This window comes from Primulina huaijiensis, chromosome 15 (genome assembly GCF_012295235.1).
Source record: "Primulina huaijiensis isolate GDHJ02 chromosome 15, ASM1229523v2, whole genome shotgun sequence".
Taxonomy (NCBI): domain Eukaryota; kingdom Viridiplantae; phylum Streptophyta; class Magnoliopsida; order Lamiales; family Gesneriaceae; genus Primulina; species Primulina huaijiensis.
In genome coordinates this window covers 5,196,003-5,223,207 of record NC_133320.1, presented here as the reverse complement: position 1 = coordinate 5,223,207, position 27,205 = coordinate 5,196,003, and the positions used below count along the sequence as shown (strand labels likewise).

General features: G+C 34.2%; 2 protein-coding genes across 4 annotated transcripts; both read right to left on the bottom strand.

Moving 5' to 3' along the window:
- Nucleotides 1–235: 235 nt before the first annotated feature.
- Nucleotides 236–10,305, bottom strand: LOC140958428 (serine/threonine-protein kinase TOUSLED). 2 transcript variants are annotated; one of them, XM_073415867.1, is made up of 16 exons: nt 9,555–10,305; nt 7,918–8,004; nt 7,524–7,721; nt 5,509–5,559; nt 5,264–5,371; nt 5,068–5,112; nt 4,855–4,967; nt 3,711–3,777; nt 3,102–3,174; nt 2,469–2,566; nt 2,213–2,392; nt 1,907–2,117; nt 1,357–1,621; nt 1,098–1,152; nt 755–916; nt 236–541 (listed from the first exon to the last, which is right to left on the bottom strand). In XM_073415867.1, the coding sequence occupies exons 1-16, from the start codon at nt 9,783–9,785 to the stop codon at nt 446–448; spliced, it is 2,040 nt and encodes a 679-aa protein (XP_073271968.1). In that variant the 5' UTR covers nt 9,786–10,305; the 3' UTR covers nt 236–445. The 2 variants fall into 2 exon arrangements, with proteins under 2 accessions (XP_073271968.1, XP_073271969.1); XM_073415868.1 differs by having other exon boundaries at nt 2,469–2,567; nt 3,109–3,174; nt 9,555–10,302.
- A 4,318-nt stretch (nt 10,306–14,623) lies between these two features.
- LOC140959855 (uncharacterized) lies at nt 14,624–19,092 on the bottom strand. 2 transcript variants are annotated; one of them, XM_073417890.1, is made up of 8 exons: nt 18,675–19,092; nt 18,361–18,414; nt 17,801–17,938; nt 17,545–17,703; nt 17,062–17,211; nt 16,869–16,985; nt 15,515–15,622; nt 14,624–15,354 (listed from the first exon to the last, which is right to left on the bottom strand). In XM_073417890.1, exons 1-8 carry the CDS (start codon nt 18,948–18,950, stop codon nt 14,914–14,916), a joined length of 1,443 nt encoding a protein of 480 aa, XP_073273991.1. In that variant the 5' UTR covers nt 18,951–19,092; the 3' UTR covers nt 14,624–14,913. The 2 variants fall into 2 exon arrangements, with proteins under 2 accessions (XP_073273991.1, XP_073273992.1); XM_073417891.1 differs by lacking the exon at nt 18,361–18,414.
- Nucleotides 19,093–27,205: the final 8,113 nt, after the last annotated feature.

Sequence of the window (27,205 nt, the reverse complement as noted above, 5' to 3'; positions counted from 1 at the left end):
GTCCTAATTCATACAAGGGTAGTGACAAAAATACTTTAAATTTACACAAATTTTTTTATAAAATCGTCATTGATTCAATTTTATGAGATTAATATCTAATCCAACCCATAAAAAAGTATAGTTTTTATGGACCGCTCGACCTGTATCAAATATATAAATTCATGACACCGGCTCGCAAGAGACTTATTTATTTTTTTATTCCCTAACACAAGGAAATATGATAAACAATTAAAATAAAACAAATCAAACTTTCCCCCCTCCATTTTCATGTTTCATTACTGCAAAAACATGTGGTCGCTTTACACAACAGATACAAAGGAGGATGTAGTACAGAAAAAAAATTAAATAACTCCAAAACATATTTGAATGAAACAGGGTATTAAAATTACCAAGGGATTAAGACTATACAAAATTCCCCAAGGTTTCTGTATTGTATAGCCCTTCCTCACTTCTTTGTATAGTTGAGGTATGGATCACTAGCAATGCTTAAAACATCGGGTCTCTCTGCTTGATTATACGTCAGACACCGACGAATAAAATCCTGAAATAAAATATAACGTGTAAGGTTCGACGTAGTGATGCAGATCGATTGAGATGTACTAACTATTGTTTGACTTGTAATGAATACTAATTCAAATCCAGCTCAAATATATATGTGAATATAATTTCAAGCCGAATTCAAGTCCAGGACCGTCCTGAGGTGTTTGTTACTAGCAAAAACCATAAAGAACGAAGCCGTTGGAAAAGAACTTGCCTTTGCCTCATTTGATGCAGATGGTCTTGCAGGAAACTCCACTTTACGAGCTTTAATGATTGTATCCTCACGCAGAATGCGTTCTTGGCTCTGATCATGCCCAAAAGGGCGTCTGCCAAACAGCATTTGGTACAACAAAATACCTGCAGACCAAACATCAACCTGTTTCCAAAAATAGTGAAAGTCAGCAAGTTTCTACAGCAATTAAACTGGAAACTTGAATAACCTAGAAGGGCCAGTGTACCATCAACTAATGTTGGAGAAATGTATGCATTCATTAATATACCATCCTTAGATTCAATTTCAAAACAATTGTTAGCAAGGGAAAATTTTAATCACTGACCTTCGAGGATATAAGAGGAGTCTTGCTCAGCTCAAAGCATTCCGGAGGAAGATACCTGACATTACAGTGAGATAATAAATCAAGAATGAGTTGAAAATCAAAAGTAGCATTAACAATCAAAAACCTAAAAAAGGCAGCTCATAAAGCAAGAGATCTTGGCAGAAAAACAGATAAACACAGTGGATGGCCAGCTTCGATCACATTTGAAACTCGAAAAAAAATGCTAGGCAAAAAAAATGTGAAATGCTTGATGACTTACCAATATGTTCCAGCTCCTTGGGATGTAAGTTCCATGCCCTGGGAGCCAACATCATCCTCTACAATCTTACTAAGACCAAAATCTGTTACTTTAGCAACACCAAACTCATCAAATAAGACATTTCCAGGCTTCAAGTCATAATGGATAATTCTCTGCGATCTTCTGTTCAGATAAACAAGTCCTTGAAAGATCTGGAAGATAATTATCCTAGCTTCTCTCTCTGGCAGAGTAGGAGTAGATTTTAAAACTGCATCAAGATCCTTGCCTGAAGAAATATAATTATTTGATTTCAATTATTACAGTCGACCACAAAGTAGGCTCTAGCCAATAGAATCAATCATATAACGTGGAATTCATCTTTGACTATACATAATCACGTGCATTTGGCATACAAGGAGGCAATGAGCAATTAATACGCCCGTCCAATATAATGGCCTGATAACTCTAGGGGTATACATCAATTCTGTCCTGAATTTTTCATATTTTGTCTTCTCGAAGAGAGAATATTTCATTGATTGAGTAATTAATGTAGAATGCATATGAATCATACCACTACAATATTCCAAGATGGTGCAGAATGTGTTTTGATCGATCTCAAAAATGTCCCACAGCCGAACAATGTGACGGTGAACCAACGTCTTGTGGATGTTGTACTCCCTGATTGCATGTCGTATGTAACTTTGCTTCTTATCTTCACTCCACTGGGCATTTAAACCATGCAGCTTACAGGCAACATATCTATGTTCCACCAAATCAAAAGCCTGCCAATATTTCTTATTAAATATCATCACAAGAATTTCAATCCTCGCTTCACATATCAAGAAGAAAGAAACATCCATTTCATTGTAGTCCAAACCTTGTAAACCTCACTAAATCCTCCTTTCCCTAGAAGGTTTAACAGAGCGTAACGATGGTTCAAGATCTGAAAATTATTAAAACGAGAGCCATCCTCATCCCTTATGCGTTTCATTTCCCGTATTAGCTTTCCTTTGTCCAATTCATACCGGTCTCTTTCACGCATTACATTTTCTTCCTCCTAATAACAGTTCGAGTTGCCAAAATATAAGAAATTAAATAACAACTGAAACAATTACGAAAAAGAACCAACTCACGCGCTTGATGCTAGCTAGGCGAGACTTATAAATTTCATCATGAATGACAATATCTTCTTCTTGAGCACCACCCTCTGTTTCAGTTGCATCACCCTTCTCTGCAATCAACAACCATAAAGCCATAAGAGTTTGTTTGATACATGGAATATCACTCAGAGGGAATGAAAAGAATATTAAAACAATTAAGCTAATTGCATCATAAATTATTATACATAGATAGATTCCAGGGTTCAAAAATGCTTCTTAGCACAAACAAAAAACGAGAAAGAAAAATCAGATGGAGACATAAACAAAACAGCAATGGACCATCTACGACTAAGCAGATGAGATAATTATAAAAGAGATTATCCACCCAACAGCAATTTGGCTAAGTTCAGTTACTTCGGAACAAATATTGACCAATTTTTTACGAGTAATAGTTATCTAACATCATCATACACCCATAGCAGACCATGTTCAGATGTCAATTCCATATCATAATCACGGTCTTCACAATAACAAGGTACAAGACTCGAAGTTACACTTTAAATCATTTCGATGATGCATTGAAATGTTCGATGGAAAAGATCATTGTTACTGATGATAACAGTTACAGCCTTGAGAATCATAAATTTATAAAGAAAAAGTGAGAACCTTTATCAGGTTGGCGTTTCTTCAAAGATTTTCGTTGCCTCTCAATAGCCTCTTTTGTCTCCAACAAATTTTTCTGAACAAATACATTGCATCGGTGTGAGAATCATTGAGACAATATGTATCGGCTGGATAAGCAAAGGGACAACCGATATATGCTCACAAAGCAAATAACACAAAGCAGGTAGAAGGCACTTTGAGTTAATAATTTATACTACAAAATTTAAGCATGAAACTTAATCATAGGTAAGAAACAATAAGTATTCAAATTATATAACATTCTGGCATGTTTACAAGATGGTGCCACAAAACTGACAATCAGGAAAACTTCATCACAACATAATCAAAGGTCATGAGAACGAGCAGTCTAAATCATTCATTAACTGCAAAAGAAATATCGGGTAAAAAAAGTTGGATATCCAAATTTAATTGATAAGGTCCGTTCAAGTTTCAAGAAGGATAAATATTCGGAACCAAAGCCTAACACAAAGCAGCATCAAGCTGCCATACTTTCTAAAATGATCCAAACCCAATATAATGCAGATAGCTGGAACGGGTGTTACACAAAAATAAGAGTGAAAACAATCAATAGTGACTTAAGCAGCAACATACAAGGTGAGAATTTATGTCCTTCAGTGCTTGCCCATCTTCCCAAGCCTCAGATATGACAGTTCCCGTCCTATCCAAATCAGTGAAGAACAAATTTAACATAACCTGACAAAACAGTCATACCAAAGCGCAGCAGAGAATGACAGCAGTTGGTCAGATTCTCTAGTTATTAGTCGCATTAGAAGGGGTGTGTAACAAAGGAAATACTACTTTTCCGCAAATAAAAATTTGAAAGGTAGGAGTAACAACAATCGGGATACAAACGAACCAAGCCGGTGCACTAGCTTTTCGAGGTAGCTCGAATATTGGTTCGTAAATCATAATCGAAATCCGTGAATATGGGAAGAGATTATCAAATTAGCATATGAGAACATGTGATAAAATGATAACTAATATCAATTATAATGTTTGCAAGAGATGTGATATCTAATCATGGCTCTAAAACTAATGGTTCTAGTTGTGATTAAATCGATGACTGTGGTTCAAATTAGAAGTGGGCCTTCATCTAAATTGCTTGGCAACGGTCTAGAAATGGAACATGCTTTATACAAATTTATTGTTTCAAATTTTAATGATCACGCAAAAGGTGACAATGCAGAACTTGTGGTCATCAAATTATCAAAAGTATTAAACTTAGCTATTCAATGATGAAATACTAAATATTATAATATTTTATTTTTTACTATTCAATGATGAAATACTAAATATTATAAATATTTTATTTTTTATTAAAAAAATAAAATGGTGAATGGTCTAAAAATATTTAAGCTCAACCTCAAATATAAAAAATAGTTAATATTCAGATGGATTTGGTTTGTTTGCATCTTACGCAATAAAAAAAGAATATATCAAAAATCTGATAGAACAAAAGTCCAAGATTAGAGAATCTAAAGAGCTCTCGTCGTTGCATCCTCAAAAAATCACAAAAACCCAGCTTGACAGTTACTAATTCTGAAACTTCCTAAAAAAAGCTCTGCCGATTATATATTTTACAAAAACTCAGTTCTTCCATCACAAGCTGGCCCCTGGCAAACACTAATGCTGGATCAGCCACCAAACAGGCTGACTGATGTAATCGAATGCATTTGCAGAACATAATTTGATATTCAAGCTAATAACTCAGTGAAATTTTGAACTTTTGAAGTACCTGATGACCCCCACATTGCCGAGTCTTAAAGAATCTTGGCGTACTTTCATCCTTGCTTCTTGTCTCTCTGCTTTTGAAACCGATATCAATATATCGGATATTACTTTAATTCTCTGCATCAAAAGAATATTAAAGTAACTATATGAGGTATGACTGCAGGAAATAAACTTACTTAGCAAAATTCCAAGCTAAAGAAGAAATGAAACAACAGACCTTTGGTTTCATCTGTTGTTCATAATCTTTCAGATCCTTTAGCTCCTGTTCAAGTAGAAAAACAAATCAGAACCAAACAGAGTACTGCATTAAAAGAGAAAGTCATTTCATCTTCATGTTAAAAATAAAACAACAATCAGATGCTCTCCACCGACTTCCAGAAATCCAAGAGAAATCAAGAACACAGCAACATTACCATTTGTAATTGCTGACAATGATTATGATAATCAGAGGCCTCTTCACGGTATTTTCTTACTTCTTCTTCCAACATTCCAACTTTTGCTCGTAAGGATGTCAATTCTTCCTAATGTTTTGAATTACAGACAAATTTAACCAATTAACAGCCAATCAAATTATATTTTATTTGTTTATAATTCAAGGTTGACATTATTGAACAAATTGAGCTCAAATTTATCAAAAGGTTAAAAGAAACAAGAAAACCTCAATTGACGAGCGGCCATCATGTCCAAGCTGCTCCACAAGGTAACCATCCTGTGTAACCCAACAGACAAAAGTGCAAGTAAATGCACGAGATAACGTACAAGAAGAAACAGCAAATAAACTACTATCCGTATATAATTTGGTTATATCAGTCCATTTTATTCGATGAAAAAAAATTCAAAGCAATTGAGTTAAAAGACAAAAAATTAAATAAATGCTTTGAAAAAATATGCTATTGCAACGACATTAAAATCACTGTAAAAAGATGTATCCAGTATCCACCAAACAAACATTGCCAATTGGACAGTACATAAAGGATGATGCAAATTAACTGTTAGCTAAGAAAGGAAAAAAGATGAAAACAAGTATTAATTTACCAAAACATGTATTGTATAAATTAGTCATCGGAAGCCAAAAAAACTATCAATTTAGTTCAGGGAAATTTGCATGCAAGCAAATAGTTGTGTCCAAATATGTAAATTCTATTGAAAATGCTATATTCGAGATCTTCATGATGTCCCACATCAAGAATCCGAAATGTTATGGTTAGTTATACCAGATTTGGTAGAGCCGTTATTTTCTCTTATTTGTAAAGAAAAACCGAAACTTTTAAAAAGGGAGATTAGAGAACTAGAGGTTCTCCATAGCAATAAGATCTTTCAAATACAGACAGAGAAATGAAGAGGAAGCATATGATTTTGAACCGTGTAAAGGGAGGATAACCTGGTTTCTAAATCTTTTGTCGGTTCCTCGATTTTATCATATTCTGCCAGTTCGTTAATTTTTATCCTATTTTGCAAGTTCTTGATTGGTTGTTGACCAATCAAATTATTTCATGCCAACTTAGGACATGTCATAATTTCTCAGCAAATTGGTCGAGTCAACGACTGAGTATGGTTCTGAAAACCAACAGGTGATCGAACCGGTCTACCTTAAAATAGTAATTCAACTGGTCGGATCGGTTCAACCGGACACCAGAGCACTGTTATATTATAACATAATATAGTAAATAATATATTTAAATTCTAAAGATCTTACGTGTGTATATAAATAATAAAAATATATATTTACCAAAGTTTAAAAATCAAATAAGCTACAGTAATACTAAAATAATATGTTTAAGAATGTTCAAAATCCAATAACCAAAAATAAAATTAAAAAAATGTTAACCGGTTTGACCAGTAAAACGGTTTTTTAGAGTTGTCCAGACAGGACCTGTGAACGGTTCCCGATCGAACTGGCCTGTCAGGTCCGGTTCTGAAAGCACGGCTGAAAACATTGGTTCCTATATTATTTAGGAAATGATGCATGTAGACATAAAGTATTCACATGAAAGAGCCTCAAAGCCTTAAACAAGCCATGTGATCTCGAAGATTATGTCTTAGAAGAAAACTTAAACACGGGCAAATGGTGGAAAAATGGCAATATAACTACCTTGAATTCTTTAAATATATGTGCATATAAAGTAGTGAAGTCATAAAATGAACTCAATCCCATTTACTTATAGCGCCAAAGGAAGAGTGCCCTTTTCATAGTCTCAAGGATTCTTTTTCCTATTCTGGAACCATGTGAGTTTTTGAGATCTGTAAAATTAAGAGGGGCTCTCATTGTGTTTGCTGCCAAAACATATTTCTGCCCTTTGTTGATGAATATGTAATATAATACATTTTTCTTTCAAAGTGTTTGTAAAAAATCTTGTTGACAATGGACAATGAGGTGAACTAAAAGATCTTGTTGATGACAGGCACTGAGGTACACAGTTGATATTTTAACCACATAATAACTTTCATCAGGAATGAAACCCCAGGTCCCCAACGTAGGCACTGGGCTGTGCAAGTAATGTGCATCCAGCTTTCTCTGGTCATCTTTTAAGTACCTAGGGTTAAGGCTTTTGTCGCACTGTCAGAATTGTGACAATCTGTTGTTTGTATTCAGTAAATGTGCATCATTTCTAAGGTAAAGAGAAAAATAAGAACTCATAAGATTCAAAACTTGAAAAATATAATCAAACACACCTTTTGATTTGACTTTTCAACTTGACCATTTGATAGAGAAATCATCTGATTTTTTGCCTGATCAGTAACACGGTGATTACGACCTCTACCAGACACAGGATTCCCCCTTCCACGGCCTTGTTTTCTCTTGCTTGCTTCCACACCTGTGCTGTTAACTTCCAATGTTTCTGTGATCTTTTGCTTTGTGTCATTCACTGCCTGGTACATTTCCTTAAGCATTAGTATACTCTTAAAAATAGTAAAATATAAGAAAAAATTCAAGATGTAACCAAAGAAGTAAACTAAGAAATAGCATGCCATTGCAATTTCAAACAGCGGACAAGCAGGGTAAGACCAATATAAGTAGAAATTTTCAGAAACATCAACATGCAAATTAGTACCAGAAATTATATACCTCAACAAGAAGAGCGGTAGAGTCAAGATCTTCTTCGACCTTACGTCTCTTTTGAGTATTAGCTAATATGAGAAACTCCCCTCCATTCTACAACACGAATAGAAACATGTCAAAATGAGCAATAAATGCATATGCTTATAAATAGAAGGGATGTGTCTAGAATCATGCTTGAAAAATCTGGAACTAAAACAAACAGCAAAAAATTATCAAAATTAAAATCCACCATAAAGATTTCACTGCATACAGAAATGACAACGGGATAGGTATACATGTAATCCAACCTTTCACGCACAAGGCAATTTGGGATCTCTACACAGTTTCTTGCCATTTATTGTTTCTTGTTGATTGAAAACAGAGACAAGAGAGTTCGTGTGTGTGTAATGTATTTAAATGTTAGATAACTAAACATGCACATCCATATCGTACGTATCAAAATAAGAACACTACAAAGTAATACAAAAAAATCATACATCAAGTAAAGATAATCACAAAAGAATCTTCAAAATGTATCATGCACGGTCCGTGTCAACAGTTACTATTCTGTGGTTTTGACAACAGTTACTATTCTGTGGTTTTGACGACTGTGACGATATGTTTGAAAAAGTACTTTCTCTTTAATTTATATGGAAATAAATTAAAGAGAACGAGTAAAGCCCATTGTAATGGGTATGGGCTAGTGGATCTATTTTTGATAACATGACAACAGAATAAAGAATATATGTCGACAGGGAAAATGGTCTTGTTCGATGAATTTTCGCAACGATGATATGATACATGTGATTTCAAGTGTGAGTTTCTTCTCTTCATGTTTCTTAGCAGGAGATGTTGTATGGAGACTAGATGTCAATATGGTGTTCACGATCACTTATGATGGTCCATAATAGAATTTAACTGACAAGTCATACCACACCAATGCTTAACACGTGGAAGTTGAAAGGGAAGTGTCTCCCTGATAACATATCCCTCCCCACGTGTAACTCATTTAGTCGGATAAATTTATATACCGTTGGCATCAAACCTACACTTTTTGTGAGCTATAAAAGCATTGAAAACTATAAGAAAGTAAAGTTGGAAATTTTGAACTCACTTAGATTTCTCATCAAACTACACATGTTGGTGACTCGAAGATAGTAATCACTAATCACCCACATCAATAATAAAATTATAACAAAATCGTAACGGCAGTATATATGCCAACCAAAAATTCCACGTGTCTAGTTCTCGGTGTTTCTTATCAATGACTACCATTTCAAGATAAAAGTAAATACTTAACCAACCTAGCAATTACGCACATCCGACAAAACAAAGTAACTGAATTTGATGTCTCACATGTGTTGCTCGTTTTAAGTTTCATCGATCAATTTATGTTATATTTCATGAAAAGTGAGTCCATGATAACCAGATCTTATATTCCTTTGCAATCAACACTCTCCACATATGCTAACAAAAAATGCATGTCATTGGGAAACCAATTTGAGGCAGCAAATATCGTCAACTTTCAAGTTAACGCCTTAGTTCTCCTTCAATATTCATTTTCACTTCACTTGGTGAGCAGGAGGTCATACACTCGATAACAACAAAAATAAAAAAGACAAATAAATGGGAAAATAACCAGCTTTTACAAATCAATTACTCACATCATCATCAGAATCATCACTATCAATAGCAGAATTGGGCAGACTCTCGGTCTTCCCACAAAACTTCCCGGTCGCAGACCACGATTTGGGCTGGACCTGCACTTGGCTTTGTGTGACAGCTGTAGAGGAAGCCTTGCCCACCATTCTGGCCTCCAGCTTCGCTATCTTCGAGGACTGATCCGATTGGTTAGACGAATTGGAGGAAAATTGCAAAATGAAGTCGTCCCCCATCGAAGGAAATTGAATTCAACTCAATTGTGATATCAACTACAGCTAATGCAGGTAAAAACTAACAGAGTGTGTTGGGTAAAAGCGACAAACTCATCAAAACACAATAAAACATCAACAGAAGCTGCAAAATTCGGGGATTCCGAATGAAAGAAAGGGTTTTTCGGAGACCCTTTAACAGGAATCAGTAAATTAATGATTCATGACAGGCAAGCATACATCATAAATCAGTCTTGAAATTCATAAATTCACGGAAAATTAGTAGTCAGAGTGGGTGTGCGGAGAGAGACACATGGCTTTCTTGATTCCTTGTGCTGAGCGATGATTATCTGGTGACTACTGAGCAAGTGAAAGAGAGAAAAATGGAGAGGGAAGATTTTTGAAAGTTGGCATTTGGCGAATGGAAAATTGTGATTGTACTTGTTTTCAATGAAAAATTCTTATATTGTAGATTTGTTTATATATGTAATAATTAACAAAGGCAACAGAGTCTGGTTATTTGTGTGTAATTTTTTTCCCCTTTGTATCATGGATTTTACTTGAACGGAGATATTTAATTTGATAAATTATTTGTTGGATGAATTTTAAATGACATCCAAGAATTTATCGTAATCATATTTAAATCGCATATCTTTATGTGAAGTTGATTTGAAATTCATTTCGATTTCGTTCATCCAAATAAGTCAAAAAAATTTGAAATTTGATTGATAGTCGGAAGATCAATAGTACATAGAGCCTCCATAACATCATTTTCACCATTTTTTAAGTGGAGGATGAGATCTCTCTTCTGCGATGAAAGAAAAACGAAGCAGATTTGATTTGGCTCAATAATACATGCAACCTCCCGAATTTCATTTTCATCATAAGTGGTGGATGGGATCTCTTTTCTGCAATGGAAAAAAAATGAATCAGATTTAATTCGGCATAATCTAACGATAAATCTAATATTCTGATTATCAGTATCTAGAATACAATTTAGATCAATAGAACAAGATGATCAGTCGCCCAAAACGAAAAACCATCAAATGAATATCATTTGACCATCAACTCTTCATCTTCATACTCAAATCCATGAATTCAATCGGTTTGAGCCATCAATCCAAACAAAAACCAAAACAAAGTTATTCTAACATTTTCATATTTTATATATAGTAATAAATAGTAATATATTAGACAAATACATATATAAAGTATGATGTTTCTATATTAAAATGAATTTTTTTAGTTGAGGTTTTATTTTTAGTTTAGCATGTTTTATCATAACGAGATCGTAGCTAATAGTGTTAAAAGTATGTCTCTTGTAAGACGGTCTCACGAATCTCTATCTGTGAGACAGGTCAACCCTACCGATATTCACAATAAAAAATAATACTATTAGCATAAAATTATATTTTTTCATGGATGACCCAAATAAGATATCCGTCACACAAAATATGACTCGCGAGACCGTCTCACACAAGTTTTTACCTAGTGTTAATTCAATATTAAAATAATTGTCGTGTCAAACGATAGATTTATCATCATCATACCAAAATTGTTAGGAAATGGGCCTTATTTTTAATAAAAAGTAATAGATACCATGGCTATGAAGAGAAAGATTGAAACGTCTACCGTTAAACATTGTCAGAAATTTTATTTTATTTTTTTGCAAGCTAATTTTCGAAATTGCAACCAACACAAACAATTTAAAAAGATCATAATAAAAATACTGCAGCTAAATAATTTTTAATCTCGTCAAACTCTTAGACTATGGTTTTAAAGGAACCCGAATGAAACATCCAAAAACTCTGCTAATCCATCAACGAAGAAAGATGAAAATGTAAAAAAATGATAATGTTTTACTCCTGACTCATAAACATAAAATGCGAAAAACGTATACTCGGGTTAACGTGCACACACACCCAACTCCACCTACTCAGTATTCGGCACCTCCAGTCTCCACATCATCATGCTCACCTGCATCATTCACACCTAATGAGTCTAAAGACTCAACACACCTGAACCGTTATAATGAATACAAATACATGACATGCAACAGTGAAAGTATTGTAATTAAAATAAACTTCATGATCTTAAATAGCGTGAACTTAAACATAACATGGCAAAGCATAAACGTATCCATAACATATATCATCATATCAACATATACGTGTTCATTTTCTTTAATTAAATTCAAATTATTAGTTGTGACTTTTGTATCAGCTCTAATCAATGGATCTATCTACGTATAATATCGGTACCCGATGGTGGGGACATCAGCGACACTTTTACCCATCCACTGAGCCTTGATCTTACATGTTCGTGTTTGTATTCTTATTAGTCACAACCAACTCTCTTCCTTCAAAAACATGTCATCGTATTCATTACTTATAAAAAGCATGCATATACGTATATTTTCTTAAAATCAAGCATGCAACATATTTTTTCGTATTTCCATAAAAAGTCATGTTCCTGAAAACATATACATTTAAAACATGTATTTTTGTGATCAGGACGCTGCCAGGACTACTAACTCGACCCGGGGTGCAAAATGACAATTTTGTCCCTGGAAACCCTAATTGACCATTTTACCCCCGGACCTCAAAATTTCGACCCGAAGCCAACCGAACTTATTAAAACATCTCAAAACATAATTATACCCATTTCTTAGACGTAAAGTCGAGCGCATGCGAAAACTTCTATAATTCATTTTAAAACTTGGGTCGAGGTCTCGGTTTTAACCCGAAACTCAACCAAACTTAAACCATGACTCGAACCTACATGTCAGCCCTTAAACTACTAGTTTTAGACCACCTAAATCCCTCGAAAACGACCGAACAGCGGCTGGAAAATTACTGCGCAACGTAACTGAACCCTAGTTGCCCCTCTTGACCACCCTATTCTATCCTATGATAGAACCAGTACGTCCCGACCTTAGCCAGCCACCCTAGGACCATGACCAGACCCACGTGCACCTGACTAGACTACCCGCAACGAGCCATGCATGCAAGAATGCCGCATCACACGATATAAGCTTCCCACGCGTCTACACGCCTAATCGCCACGGCTCGCCCTTAACTTTTCGAACCAGCCTAGCACCAACCCCCAGGACCCTGACTCAGACTCTCCACTATCTGAACCACGGCTTGGAGCAGGCTTGCACACAGCCGCCGTGACTCAACCCTCGACCGAACCCCTCCTAGCCCAAAACATAAAGACCCGATCGCATCTCTCACACAACACGATCCATACCTGTTTCTCAAGCCTATGCACCTTGAAATAGACATGAATGAGCCTTATACCCATCGGTCCTGACAAGCCCCTTGCGACAAGAGTCAAAAACGTGATAATCAATACATAAAAAAATTGGTTTCCTCCATGGACATGCATTCGAAGCCCACAAATACATTAGAACAACAATAAGTCATGCACAATCAATCAAAAACTCGTATTATGGTGTGAAAGACGAGACAATAAAGATATCGAGCGTGCCTTTGCGTATTTACGCTCAAAAACCTCGACACGATTGCGTAGAACGGGCACCGGAGGGACGGAGAAGAGTTTCTATGAATTATTTTGAGAAAACCGAGCACAAAGGTTGTTGAAATGCCACGAGCTGCTGCTGCTAGGGCTTGGGAGGGGCGGCCGAATACAATGAGTGAGGGGATTAAGGTTTTGGGGTAGGGTGTGTTATAATAAATAATTAAGAAGTGAAGGAGTTTGGGTCCAATACAAATTAAAGTAGGCTCATTAAGTCCAAAAACGCTCTCGTAAAATATTTCGTTTAAATATGTTTTTGAAAATATTTCCCGAACCCTCAAAACACCCTCTGTTTTGCTAAAAATTGCATACCAATTTAAAATATGATTTGATGAGTAAAAATACCCTACCAAGACCCATTTTCGAAAAATCATATATATTTACATCATATATTAAATAATTAAAAATAATTATTAATAAAAATAATTTTCCTTAACTGTCTCCGGTCTCCATTCCTCGTTCGAGCGTGAAATACTACTAAAAAAGCATAACACATAAAACCATAATAAGCCATCAAATAAAACACATATTCATGCAATAATCACGCATTTAATATATTAAAATAATTAAACACATTTTAATAAAACCTTAAATTACATACATTCAGGATACATAGTTCGTATTTTTTAGACTTAACAAAGATAATGACATTTTTTGTGAATAAACTTCCACAAAATCTTCGTACATGGTTATTTTATAATAATCATCATCATTATTATATTATTGAGAAATATACTCGTAAAATAATTAATTTACCCTCCAAAGATAATAAATTTTTCCCAAATACCATCCCCACACCATTTTTTATTTCATCGGAGAATTGTAACAAAGAGAAAAACATAGATAGAATATAAGTCCAACAAAACTATAGTTAAAAGAAAATTTAATGTTTACGAATTATACTTTATATATTAAAACTTAATACATGTATTATACTCACATGCCAATGAATCACTCCTATGAAATACACTACACCTAAATAAGACCAAGTCGATTTTCATAAATTTATATTACCAATCAAAACACATACGATGCTCAAGTCATTTTTACCCTTTTTTCATGAAATCCAAGTTCCAAGTGCTTAAAAGAAAATTATATAAATATAAACAAAAAATAACAATATTATTTTATAAATAAAATCAATATTGTAGAAAATAGGGAAAAAAGAAATTAATGCAAGGAATAATTTTAAATTTTGAAAAGGAAATATCATATCAAGAGATGCAAAAAATTGCTACATAGATGGATAGATAAAGCAATAACAAGACTTTCATGATTTAAGCACAAAAACAAAAAGGTACAGCAGCAAGGCTAGGCTGGTGTATGCATACTCAGGAAGGTTTTCCAGCAAATTTGTTTCAAATATTACGAGTAAAATGCATCCTCGGAAATATCTTTATAGCATGGTTTGCAAGAATAATATTATGCTACATTCCCGATTGGGAAGAAGACGACGATGAAAACAGCATTCAAAAACAGCCACGGGATGTCCAGCATTCCCAAGCCAACTTTGATTTTCAGCTTACTCACTAACCCATTAAAAACGAAACTAGATCATCACGGTGAAGAAGAGAACCCATTGATGAGTTAAACAACCATGAAGACCAAATATCTACCAACGATTATAACTTCTACCCAACCGGTCATTACTGTTATTGCTATACCGTGAAGCTGAAAATCTGTGTGGATAATAATTGCCCGAACTATAGGGCGTCGAATCAGTATTAAAGTCACTGTATCTTTTGGGAGGACGAGAGCTGGAAGAATAACTGCCGTTTGAACTAGAGATCTTAGATCCTCTGTTGTTTGGGGTTACAGGGGATCTCCAATAATTTGGTTTGGATTTGGTGCTGTGGAAATCTCCAGGATGTTCAGTGGTCCAACCACCTCTGTGTTTAATTTGAGCAGGTGATGTGGGTTCACTGTACTGAATTCTTTGCTTTTTGTACTTGTTGCCAAGGTCGTGAGGTGCAGATTTGACTTCCATTTGGTCTTTTTTCTTCTTAGATGATCCTACTTTAGGAGTTGATAGTTCACGATTTCTCTTGGTAGACTGTGGGGAGACAAACAAAGATGAATTTCTTGTGACAATACAAAGGAGAGGCATATCTCGGGTGAGTACCCAATTTGGGGAAGAAAGTAGATGTGAGGTTCAGACCTGATATTTGGGATGCTTAAATTTACGCAAAAGAGTGAAGAATTACCGATCATACCTTTGTTGAGTTGGTGCATTCACGAGCAAAATGTCCTTCGACACCACACTTATAGCATGAATGTGTCAATCCTGGGACATTTGTATCCATGCGGGAACCCGTACAAGCCTGCATAAACAAAATATAGATGATTTGGAAATGATGCATGCAAGGTTAGAGAATGTTGCCATGAATCAGAGATGCTGAAACTTCACAACACCACCCACCACTTGCACAATTCAGACCACAATCCCATTTCCAGACAAGGTTAATAGATGACACAACATAATAATAGGAATTCATGAGCTCATGCTTCGTCAGTGCTTGCGTGCTCATGTCACAACACCACCCACCACAGGCAAAATTCAGACCACAATCCCATTTGCAGACAAGGTTACTAGATGACACAACATCATGAAAGGAATTCATGAGCTCATGCTTCGGCAGTGATTGCGTGCTCAGGTCACAACACCACCCACCACAGGCAAAATTCAGACCACGATCCCATTTGCAGACAAGGTCAATAGATGACACCACATAATGAAAGCAATTCATGAGCCCATGCTTCGTCAGTGATTGCGTGCTCATGACACAACACCACCCACCACAGGCAAAATTCAGACCACAATCCCATTTGCAGACAAGGTTACTAGATGACACAACATCATGAAAGGAATTCATGAGCTCATGCTTCGTCAGTGATTGCGTGATAACGTCACAACAGCACACACCGCAGACCCAATTCAGCCCCCAATCACATTTACAGACAAGGTTAATAGATGACACAACATAATGAAAGGAACTCATGAGCTCATGCTTCGTCAGTGATTGCGTGCTCATGTCACAACACCACCCACCACAGGCAAAATTCAGACCACGATCCCATTTGCAGACAAGGTTAATAGATGACACAACATAATGAAAGGAATTCATGAGCTCATGCTTCGTCAGTGATTGCGTGCTAGTGTCACAACAACACCCACATCAGGCACAATTCAGACCACAATCCCATTTGCAGACAAGGTTAATAGATGACACAACATAAGGAAAGGAATTCATGAGCTCATGCTTCGTCAGTGATTACATAAAGAATGTCGTAATCTCTGGATCTGATATCAAAAGCCAATATACTATAGGTACTGTCAAATGAAAACCTAACATTATTCGATCACTGCCTGTTAAAAAACACATAAAATGACCACATGCTTGCTACTAATATATTCTTGCCATGCAAATATTTGAATGTGGTACAGTTCGCAGGTCAAAATGTAAAAAATTTTACATGCAACAACAACTTAGCCCTGATTATTTGACTTACTTCCAATTAATCAGTAACAACTGAAAATAATAAAAAATGGATGATGTAAAAACTTACCAAACCAGTATGGCCTGACAGACCACACCTATAACAGGAAACTTCTCTTGGGCCAGGATCACTACACTTTACACAACAAAGATGACCAAATCTTTGACAAACATAACATTGTATATTCTGCAAAAGTTAGCAAGAAAAAAATTAACATCCTGTCGAAATGATGTCTTCATGTAATCATGCATAAAAGAAGGACCTTGAGATCATCGGAAGAATAGCTGTTCCTGCATATGAACATATCATGACCCTCATCTCCACATCTTAGGCATATCTTTGTGCTCTGGTATTTTTCAGGGCAATCTTTTGCCCGGTGTCCTTGTTTCTTGCAAATAAAGCAATCTCGTCCCTTCCCAGATAAAAAAGATGGAACCCAGATTAGGAACAGAACACGACAAACAAACAAAGCGTGAAAATCAGTTGACAAAACTCTAAACAGCAAAAGTATTATGAACAAGCCTTGAGACTTCGTGTCAGCGTTGCATATCCAAGATCACAGGATAATATACCGTCAAACAGTGATGCAAAATTGTGGATTAAACTATGGGAACTTGTACGAGCCCATGAAAAATACAGACGAACTTCATACAAGAGTGAGGAAATAAGAAAATGACATCTAGAATAATTATTCTCATATTCCAAGAAAAAGTCAGGTAAATTGGACATGGTCTCGAGCACACACCTTGGTACACTGTTTTGCATTGTGTTCAAAGCTCCCACAAACAAAGCAAGGTTTCTTGCGCTTAGCAGAAGTACAGTTGACAGCTGTATGCCCCTCTTCCCCACAATTATAGCATGCTCCCCAACTGTTATTTGGAGGATCAAAGTACCTAGGCCCTCGCTGAGATCATGATATGTGTAACAACCAAACTAAGCCTTCTTGTGAAGACACATGAATAACCCAAAATGACACTTGTACACAAATTATTTCAACTCACAAGAAGCTTCCTCAGGACTGTATTGTCAGACACCTCAACAGGATTTGTTTCGACATATTTATCAGAAATTTCAATGGCTTTGTTAGTCTTGGGATTCTCTTCATCCTTCACGTTATCGACATGCTTCTCATTATCAACCTTACACAATCAAAGATAATGAAAAATCGAAATAAAAAATCATGGCCAAAGGTCAAACAGAACTAAAATTACAGCTTATCGAAACATATGTTTCAACACAAGGAAATAATACAAAAATGCTCCTGTCTGACAAAAACACGAGCTAGAAAACACAAGATTGAATAAATAATGAAAAGTAATTTTTAGATCAGGAGACAGATTTCCAAATGCTTTTATCTGAACAGGCACTAAATCCCATTAATTAATATCACATAAAAAAAATACCAGCCAAAGGAATTATAGCCTGATCGAAAAACAAAATGTGCTTCTTCACTGCTCTTCCAACATAACAGAAACAAAAAAATAATAGTAGTGCAATTCAATTACAAGCATCCAGTTGCAAAACATAACGAACTAATCTTGATTTTAGGTTTTAAATTTACCTGAAATAAATCCCCACAAAAATCCCGAAAACCCGTGTCTATTTCAAACGCCTCCTGAAACAGGTACCAGAATATTAATCGGTGGACAGTATGACTCAATAAAATGTGACAAGTTACTATGGTCTGCCTCGACAAAAGGACTTGACTTTTACCGAATCAATAGAAAATAAGCTCGCATACTCCTTACCACTCAAATCATTAACTTAAAACCAAAGTTTTAAATCCATAAAAGAAATCTTTCAACCCAAACAAAATCTATACTTGCAAAACCAATAAATTATTTCTAATAAGTCGACTAGAAATGAAATGCTTACTGCAGCGTCGGAAACTACAGGTCCGTTGCTCTTCCTACTCTTCTTTTTGTCCTTTTTCTTTCTCTCGTGCTTCAAATTCGTAACAATATCGGAAACCCCGTCATCCAGCGGAATGTTTTGACGCTTTCGAAGCATGGCTTTTTCAATTATTTCCAGACTGAGGTCTGCGTTGGCTTCTTCATCGTCGCTGCTGCACACTGTTCCGTTCCGATATTTCACCTTCCCGACTTCTTCGTCTGATGAAAATTCAATGGTTCTCAACGATTTAACCTTCATGTCGATCTACACAATTACTATATTTCGTACAAAGATTCTCCAACAAAAATACAAGGACTGGAAAATTGAAGACAGCGCCGATGTGCAGTCCTGATTCCACCCTAACCCTAAACCCGAATTATTGCTGGAGATTCGACCCATATTAAATTTTAATTTTAAATGCATATTTTTCATTAATAATAATTTTTAATATATTTTTTTATTTTTTCTGCTGAAAATAAAATAGAGTGAAAGGATGGATATTTTGGAAAACAAAAGTCCTGTTAAACGATTTAATGAGTCAATTTTGTGAGACAAATTTTTTATTTAGGTCACTCATAAAAAATATTACTTTTTATGTTAAAATTATTACTGTTTTTTATAAATATTGACCGAGTTTACCCATCTCACGAATAAAGATCTGTGAGATCGTACTACGAACAAAAATCCGTGAAACCGTCTCACAAGAGTAAACTTGTCAAATTGGATGTGGTTCGTCGGGGCGGCCCGCCCCGCTATAAAAATTGAGCGGATTGGGTTGATAAAATAGCAGACCGTTTGAAGGCGGGCCAAACGGGCTTAGCTCGTTTGGGTTGCGGGCCAAGACGGGGCGGACCTAAACGGGACGGGCTAGCCCGCCAAATTATGATAGAATTTTATATTTTTAAGTTTTATATAAAAAATTGGAAAAATTCTCTTGCGCTTCCATCACTCTCTCATCTTATTTCTTCCTTATTTTTCTCACGCGCCTCACCTCCATCACTCACTTTAGTAAAATCTGAATCTCTATGCTAATGTAGAAGATCAAGATTGAATGGAATTTAAGTATAATCGACTTTATAGTATTTGTTTAATTTATTCATGTTTCATTTAAGCAATTTACCTTTTTATGGATTATGTTATATGCTTTCTTAATTTCTTATTTCAATGTTTTTAAGTATTTTATGAAACTATTTGACTGAAATATATTTTTATTCTATGTTTACTGTGATACTGTTTAGCAATTTTTCTTATATAAAATAAGCGGGTCGGCCTACTTAACCAGTGGCCCAAGGTGGGTTGGGTTGGGTTGGCCATTTAGAGGCCCGCCAAAATGACGGGCTGGCACGTCCTGTCCCGTCTAATGGCGGTTTGGCCCGTCCCGTCAGCCCGTTTTGACATGTCCATACAAGATACCTACTCATTTTGGAAAACAAATTTGATGTATTAATAACTAATATACCAAATTAGTAACAATAGTTTCTATTATTTAATAGAGTAGGTCTTATGTGAGACCGTCTCACGGATCTTAATCTGTGAGATGGGTCAACCCTACCCATATTCACAATAAAAAGTAATACTCTTAGCATAAAAAGTAATACTTTTTCATGGATGACCCAAATAAGAGATCCGTCTCACAAATACGACCCGTGAGACCGTCTCACACAAGTTTTTGCCTATTTAATAATACTATGGTGTCGATATATGTGATTTAATTACGTGCAATTGCAGTTTTTTTAAAAAAAACATGTTTAATTTTATTCTATTTTTAAAATACAAAATTATTAAATAGAATAAAATTTTAATATTTTAATATCATCTAATCACTGCATTAACATTTAATAAAATTATTGATGATGACATTAGCACGATAACTTCATCTCACATGCAACTAGCCTTCTAATTTCATGATTCATTGATGAGCTAAGACCCTAAGACAGTTTAGATATGTCTCTTGATTCATACTTAAGGACTATCCTAAAAGAGTGAACATATTATGTACTTCATTCTAACAAAATCCAAAAAACCCTTCATGCTCTTACTCTTGGATTACCACAAAAGCATTGGTCAACAAGCACCTCTCGATTCCATGATCGTAATTTGAATCGGAAGTATTCAGGGTGATATGAGATAACGACAAAATTAAAGCAAACGATATGCTCCTCCTCCCCTCAGACTCATTGGCCTAGCAGATGGACTAATTAGAACCAAAGTAGGTGCAGTCTTTCGTGTCCATCTGTCGTTTAGTATGAGGTTATGTGTTACCACAAATATAAGAAAAATAAAGTTGTGTTTTGTCTAATAACTATTGTTTTTTAATCAAATGACAGACGTCTGATCATACGTTATATGATATGATTGGTTGTGAGAGTCGTAAAACAAAAATAACAAATGTAAACCGCTAAATGTTATATGTATTGAGGTATGAAGCTCTATGCTGTCACAAATATAGATAAATCGTAGCACTCGAATAGACTATAATAACATATAAAAAAAATTCAACGCGTGTTATTTTAAATTGCAAAAATATCAATAACATAATACACAAATAGACTATAATAATATAATTAACAATTATAAACATAAATTCAATTTTTAAAATAATAAGGATCAATAATAATATTACTATATTGGTATTCAACAATCAACTTAATAATTTATACCAATCAATGTGTACCTTAATTTGAAGTTTGGAACCAAAATTTAATCGCACAAAGACGGGTTCTCCTACATATTTTGATTGACGATTATTGGTAGACTACGGAAACTTGTGCATAAAATGTATTTCGCAACATGAACAACTACACGATTTAAAGAAATTAGTATATTATTTGTGTGATGTATGTAATGTTATTTTATATAGTTAATTATTAAAATTAATAAAGTATGAGGATTTGAATATATCTGAAATCTAAATATTATTTTATAAAAAATATTTATATTATTTGAAATAACAATCAGATAATGATAGCAATTTTCTGCTTTGAAATTGACCTATTTATCATTGTATTCGATATGTTATATGAGTGAAACTATTATGAATTAAAAAAATAGAAAAAATATTTAAAAATTATATATTATTTTTTCTATCATAATTTTAAAGAATTATTTTTTTTTCTTTTCAAAAGTAATAATTATGGTGATTTATTAGATGAATAAATTTTGATTAAAATTTTAATGATCTTTGAGAATACGTTAAAAAATATTTGTAATACTGTCTGATTAAGATAAATAATAATACCAAAAATTCATGCTAACATTGTTTACTAAAAAGTTGAAAAAATAATATTATTTAAAAATTGTTTATTCTATTTAATATTTTAGAGACTAGTGATAACTTAATATATAAAAGTAAGACAAATACTTAAAACATGATCGAATTAAATGAAATGATATGAGAAATACATATATTTAAATGTATTAATTAATATTTTCAAAAACATCATATTCTAATTTGAATTTTAAAAAAATCTAAAAGATTTAACATTTAATAAGATATTCATTATATATTTATTATTAAACATTTAATACATCGCACATTTACTTTATGATATAATTATTACTTTTTAAAAAATACAATATGGTGGCATTTAAAAAATGAAAAAAAATTGTGTGAAACGGATCTCTTATTTGTGTCATCCGTGAAAAAATATTACTTTTTATACACTAGTAGAATTTACTTGATTTACTTCGCATATTCAATGAAGTCATAGGTAGATAATTGCCGAAATATACGCACGTGAAGTAATAGGGTACTATTTTACTTCACATTATCACCGAAGTCGTATCCAATAAATTAGCGAAGTCTTTGACCGGTTCAATGAGGGAAAACCGGTCCGGAATTAGACCGTGCCGAAATAAAACAACTTCATGGAACTAAATTAGCGACAGAACCCAATTAGCGACGGTTATTGAGTTGTTTCGTCGCTAATTAGCAACAATTTGAAATAAATCGTCGCTAAATGCGACGGTAAAACCAGAAATCGGCGCTAATTAGCGACGGTTTAAAAATCGTCGCTAATTAGCGACAGTTTTAGCCAAAAATCGTCATTCATTAGTGAAGATTTTACCAAAAATCGTCGCTAATTAGCGAGGGTAGAGTTCAAAACCGTCGCTATTTATATTATTTTTTAAAAAAAATTAGTTTTAGAATTTAATAAAAATATTTATTTTTATAATTATTTGTACATATTTAAATAATCTCGATTCATCTAAATATCATATTTTTAAATTCGTAAATAATTTATCAAATGATTAAACATAAAATAAGCTAACAATAAAATTAAATTCATTATCATAAATTAAAAATTGAAGCAAAAAATATACCCTAAAAGGAAACTAAGATTGGCCAAAGGAGAAAAATGGACCGAAGATGTAAAGAGTGAGTAGTCCAATGGAGTGAAGAGGCGGATATTTATAGGCAATTTACGACGGTTTGTAATAAAACAGTCGGTATTAGCGACGGGTTTAATTAAAACGTCGCTAAATAGCAACGGTATTTTAAAAACAGTCGCTGATTAGCGACGGGTTATTTACACCGTCGTCGATTTATTTTAGCCACGGTTTTGTTGTAACCGTCGCTCATGAGCGACGGTTTGAGCGACCGTTTGAGGCGACGATGTTTTTAAACCGTCGCAAAATTTTAAATGGCGACGGTTTTGTTAGAACCGTAGCAAATATTTGCGACGATTTGTTAAAAATCGTCGCTAACAGATTTGTTTTTTGTTTGTTGAAATATTTGATCTTTTGTTACTTCACAATTTACATTTAATGACGTAATAATAGATTTAAAAGACTTCATTTTTTTGTATTGTAGCGAAGTAATTAATAGAGAACGACTTCACAATTATTGAGTTGTGGTGAAGTAAATTCTTTTTTTAACTTCGACACAATTTTAATATGACGAGTTATTTTGTATCTTATTATCATTTAATTTTGTAATAGATTTAAAAGATTTCATATTTTTGTATTGTAGTGAAGTAATTAATATGAAGATTTATTTTGTATTTTATTACTTCATCATTAAATTAAGAGATAATTTAATGGAAATAAATTAAAATTATGGTCCATTTTTTTACTTCACTATGTATAAATTTCAAAAAAAATTTAACATTTTACTTCATCAAAACTACTCTGTCAAAGTAAAATGTAACAAAAAATTAGAAGTGAAGCCCGTGTTTTTTAAATTGTGAAGTAAAAAATAATGTTTTACTTCGACGATATTATTACCGAAGTTGATTGGTATATACTACTTCATAATTAATCATCACCGAAGTAACTAGTGGCGAAGTAAAAACAAAAAATTCTACTAGTGAAATTAAGAGTATTACTTTTTATTATGAATATCGGCAGTGTTAACCCGTCTCACATATAAAGATTCGTGAGACCGTTTCACAAGAGACCTATTCTTAACAAATACATGTATATTTCGGAAAATGTGCCAATGATTATTGAATATTACTCAAGTTTGCATCAACTAAATGCTTCGAGATCATAAAACAATATTTTCAAAACAAAATTTAATGATTCCAGTTAGATATGTGTATAACATAAATATTTCGAGATACAACTTTGATTAAGTGCCTTGATTTACATATACGTATAACATAAATATCCAAAGTCAGTATTGATTAAATGATTAAATTTAAATATATGTGTATAACATAAATATTTTCAATACCCACTCACAACTTCCAANTTTGTCTTAATTAAATGCCTCAATTTTAATTTATATTATATACAAGACACCGTCCATGTATCGCATAAGTGAAATACCAATACATACTAGTAAAAGATGCACACACATTGTATGTATGCATTATTTTTAATTTGATCAAACAATACTAAACAATTAAAACGAAATTAGTTTCAATTTAGAAGAGTTGTTCGATTTAAAAGAGAAGTTTTGTTTAGATTTTTTTCTATGTAAAATATGGAGTGATTTGACGAGGTTTTTAGTAGAGTAAGAAGGGTGGTAAGCCCAAATCTTATAGAGATTTTAGGGATTTTAATTTTATAATATTTGTGCTTATCTATAATTCTATTCCTAATTATGTGCTTATCTGGATTATTTTTATAATGATTGTAGATTTGAATAAAAGACGAAAAATGACTAATTTTGGAGATAAAATGATTTTATAAAACTTCAAATGAAATAAAATACCAAAAAAAAGGAAATAAAATATTTTATATTTTATTCCTTGATAATATTGAATTTTTGGAAGAAAGATCTTGATAAATAAAATCTCTACAATAATATATACAATTTTAAACATGAGATGTGCTTCAAGGAGTTGGAGGATTAAGCACATTGAGTATGGATAAAAGGAGAAGAGGTAGAGACATGAAAAAGTAGGCGCAAAAAGAGAAAAAATCAGTGCAGAAGAGAGAGGCAGAAGCGTACAGAGACGTGAACAATGACAGAAAAGAAGAGAGAGATAGAGTAGAGTGAAGAAATGAAAGAGAACGGAAGTGAACAGAAGGGAGGAGATCCGTAACAGCAGATGATAGAAGACTTAAGTGTAGAACAGAAGACTACACGAAAGACAATACCAGATAAGAAGAAGAGAAAAGAAACAGGGAGGAAGACAGAGGCAAGAGCTGGAGGAATTTCTCATCACACGCCACAAATCACTGAGAATTCCTTTCACTCATTCTTAATTTTGTTTTCTTATATGAACTTAAATATGTTTTTTCACTTTTATTTTGAATTCATGGAATAATTTTCTTTAGGCTAAGACTATAATAGGGCCAAACAATACTTTGTTTTATGTTTTGTTTATTTTCAATATATTATTTTTCTTGATTTTAATTATTGATTGACGTTGGTTTAATATTTCTTGTTAATAGCTTGATCAACTATTTACATGTCTATTGATTAATCACGAATCGGAAGATGATTGGTTAAATATATCAACAAAGACGTCATCAACACATGGTTTGTAACGCTCCGAAAATTCGAAGGTCCACGCGAACCACATGCATAGAGTTATTAAATTCCTTTGTATTTTAATTAAATGTTTTAATTGCATAAATTAATTATGTTGTGCATATTTACATGTTTAAAATATATTTTTCTTACACGGTTGCATTAAAATGTATTTTTAAAGGTTATTCGAGTTGCAATCGAGGAACGGAGATCGATGACTAAAAAAAATAGAAAATGATTTTATTAAATAATTATTTTTAATTGTTTAAAATATGGTTGATGGATTTTTATTATTTTTAAAAATACGGGATTTTGTGGTGATTTTATACGTCGGTGCGTAATTTTTATCGGTTTGGATTTTCAACAAAAACGCGAACGTTTTGACAATCCGACTAATAAATTCACAAACTTATTCAAGCAAAATTAATTTTAATATTTTAATTAAGTACCAATGAGCTTATTTTGGCCTAATTAATCCTCTAATGGGCCTAAACTTAATTAGTAACTTAATTAACTATATAATATACTAAACCTACCCATAACCCCATTGAACCCACGCCCCACACCCCTTTGCAATTCAAATTCTCCCTTGCAACAAAGTCACGGCACTCACAATATTATTCAAGAGGAAACTTTCAAATTCAAGGGAAAAATCAAGCCATCGTCTCGTCGTCACCGTTCTTCAATCGCCAACGTTTCGTGCGTTTAAAACACAAAGACACGCTATATTTCTTCTTTTTCTCATCTTTCACACCATAATAATTATTTAAAATTGTTTTGCATGAAAAATAAGGCACACACCTTATTATTTTCGTATATGCATATTATATGGTTTTAAAAACATGTAATTTGATCCAAAATTCATGAAATTCATGTATCTAAGGGACTGTCATGATTAGGATTGGTTAGGGGATGTTTTTACATGTTTTCAAGAGTCCTAAAACACACCAAAAACGTTGCAAATCTAAAAGAACAAGCTAGAACCGTGGGTAGTTGATTAAGTAGGGCCGATGTGCTTGTTGATCTTCATGAGTTCGGTTGGTTGTGCATGGGGCTTAAGGGTTCGACCAGGTCTCGAGGGGGGCTCGTTCTGGACGTGGGTCAGGGTCAGGAAGGGTCCTAGCATGGCTAGGACCCCTGGAGCGTAGCTTTGGAGGAGTCCCATGCAGCAGGGACTCCTCACGCGACAGGTAAGGGAGACAACAGGCGAGAGGTGGCTCACTGCTGGGGCTTGGGTGAGTTAGGTAGGTCCTATAGGGTCTAAGGAAGTTGAGTAAGGGCTGGGCTAGGGGCTGGTACGGCTGGGTCGCTGCTGGCTCTAAGAAAAAGGAGGGAACCGTGAGGGATCAAAGTGGCGCGAGGCTGCTGTCTTGTGCAGATGGGTTGGTGCTCGCGTCCAGGGCTTGGGTTGGTCTGAGCTTGGTCTGGGCATGGTCCAGGGAAGGTTAGGGTCATGAGGGATCAAGTGGTTAAGGGCTGGAAGGGTCCTAGACTAGGTGGGAGTCTTATTTATCAAGGGAAACACACGCCCACACACATCAGAATTTGGTGTTGCTATCCAGGAGAGTTTGAGCGACTTAGGGGCTTG

Excerpts from the sequence above, each read along its gene's own strand:
- LOC140958428 (XM_073415867.1), bottom strand. The coding sequence starts at position 9,785 with ATGGGGGACGACTTCATTTTGCAATTTTCCTCCAATTCGTCTAACCAA. Across the intron at positions 3,175-3,710 it reads AGGACATAAATTCTCACCTT|AAAAATTTGTTGGAGACAAA; the intron begins GTATGTTGCTGC and ends GTATTTGTTCAG. Across the intron at positions 1,153-1,356 it reads CAAGGAGCTGGAACATATTG|GTATCTTCCTCCGGAATGCT; the intron begins GTAAGTCATCAA and ends CTGTAATGTCAG.
- LOC140959855 (XM_073417890.1), bottom strand. The coding sequence starts at position 18,950 with ATGAAGGTTAAATCGTTGAGAACCATTGAATTTTCATCAGACGAAGAA. Across the intron at positions 17,212-17,544 it reads ATGCAAAACAGTGTACCAAG|GGACGAGATTGCTTTATTTG; the intron begins GTGTGTGCTCGA and ends TTATCTGGGAAG. Across the intron at positions 16,986-17,061 it reads ATTCTTCCGATGATCTCAAG|AATATACAATGTTATGTTTG; the intron begins GTCCTTCTTTTA and ends TAACTTTTGCAG.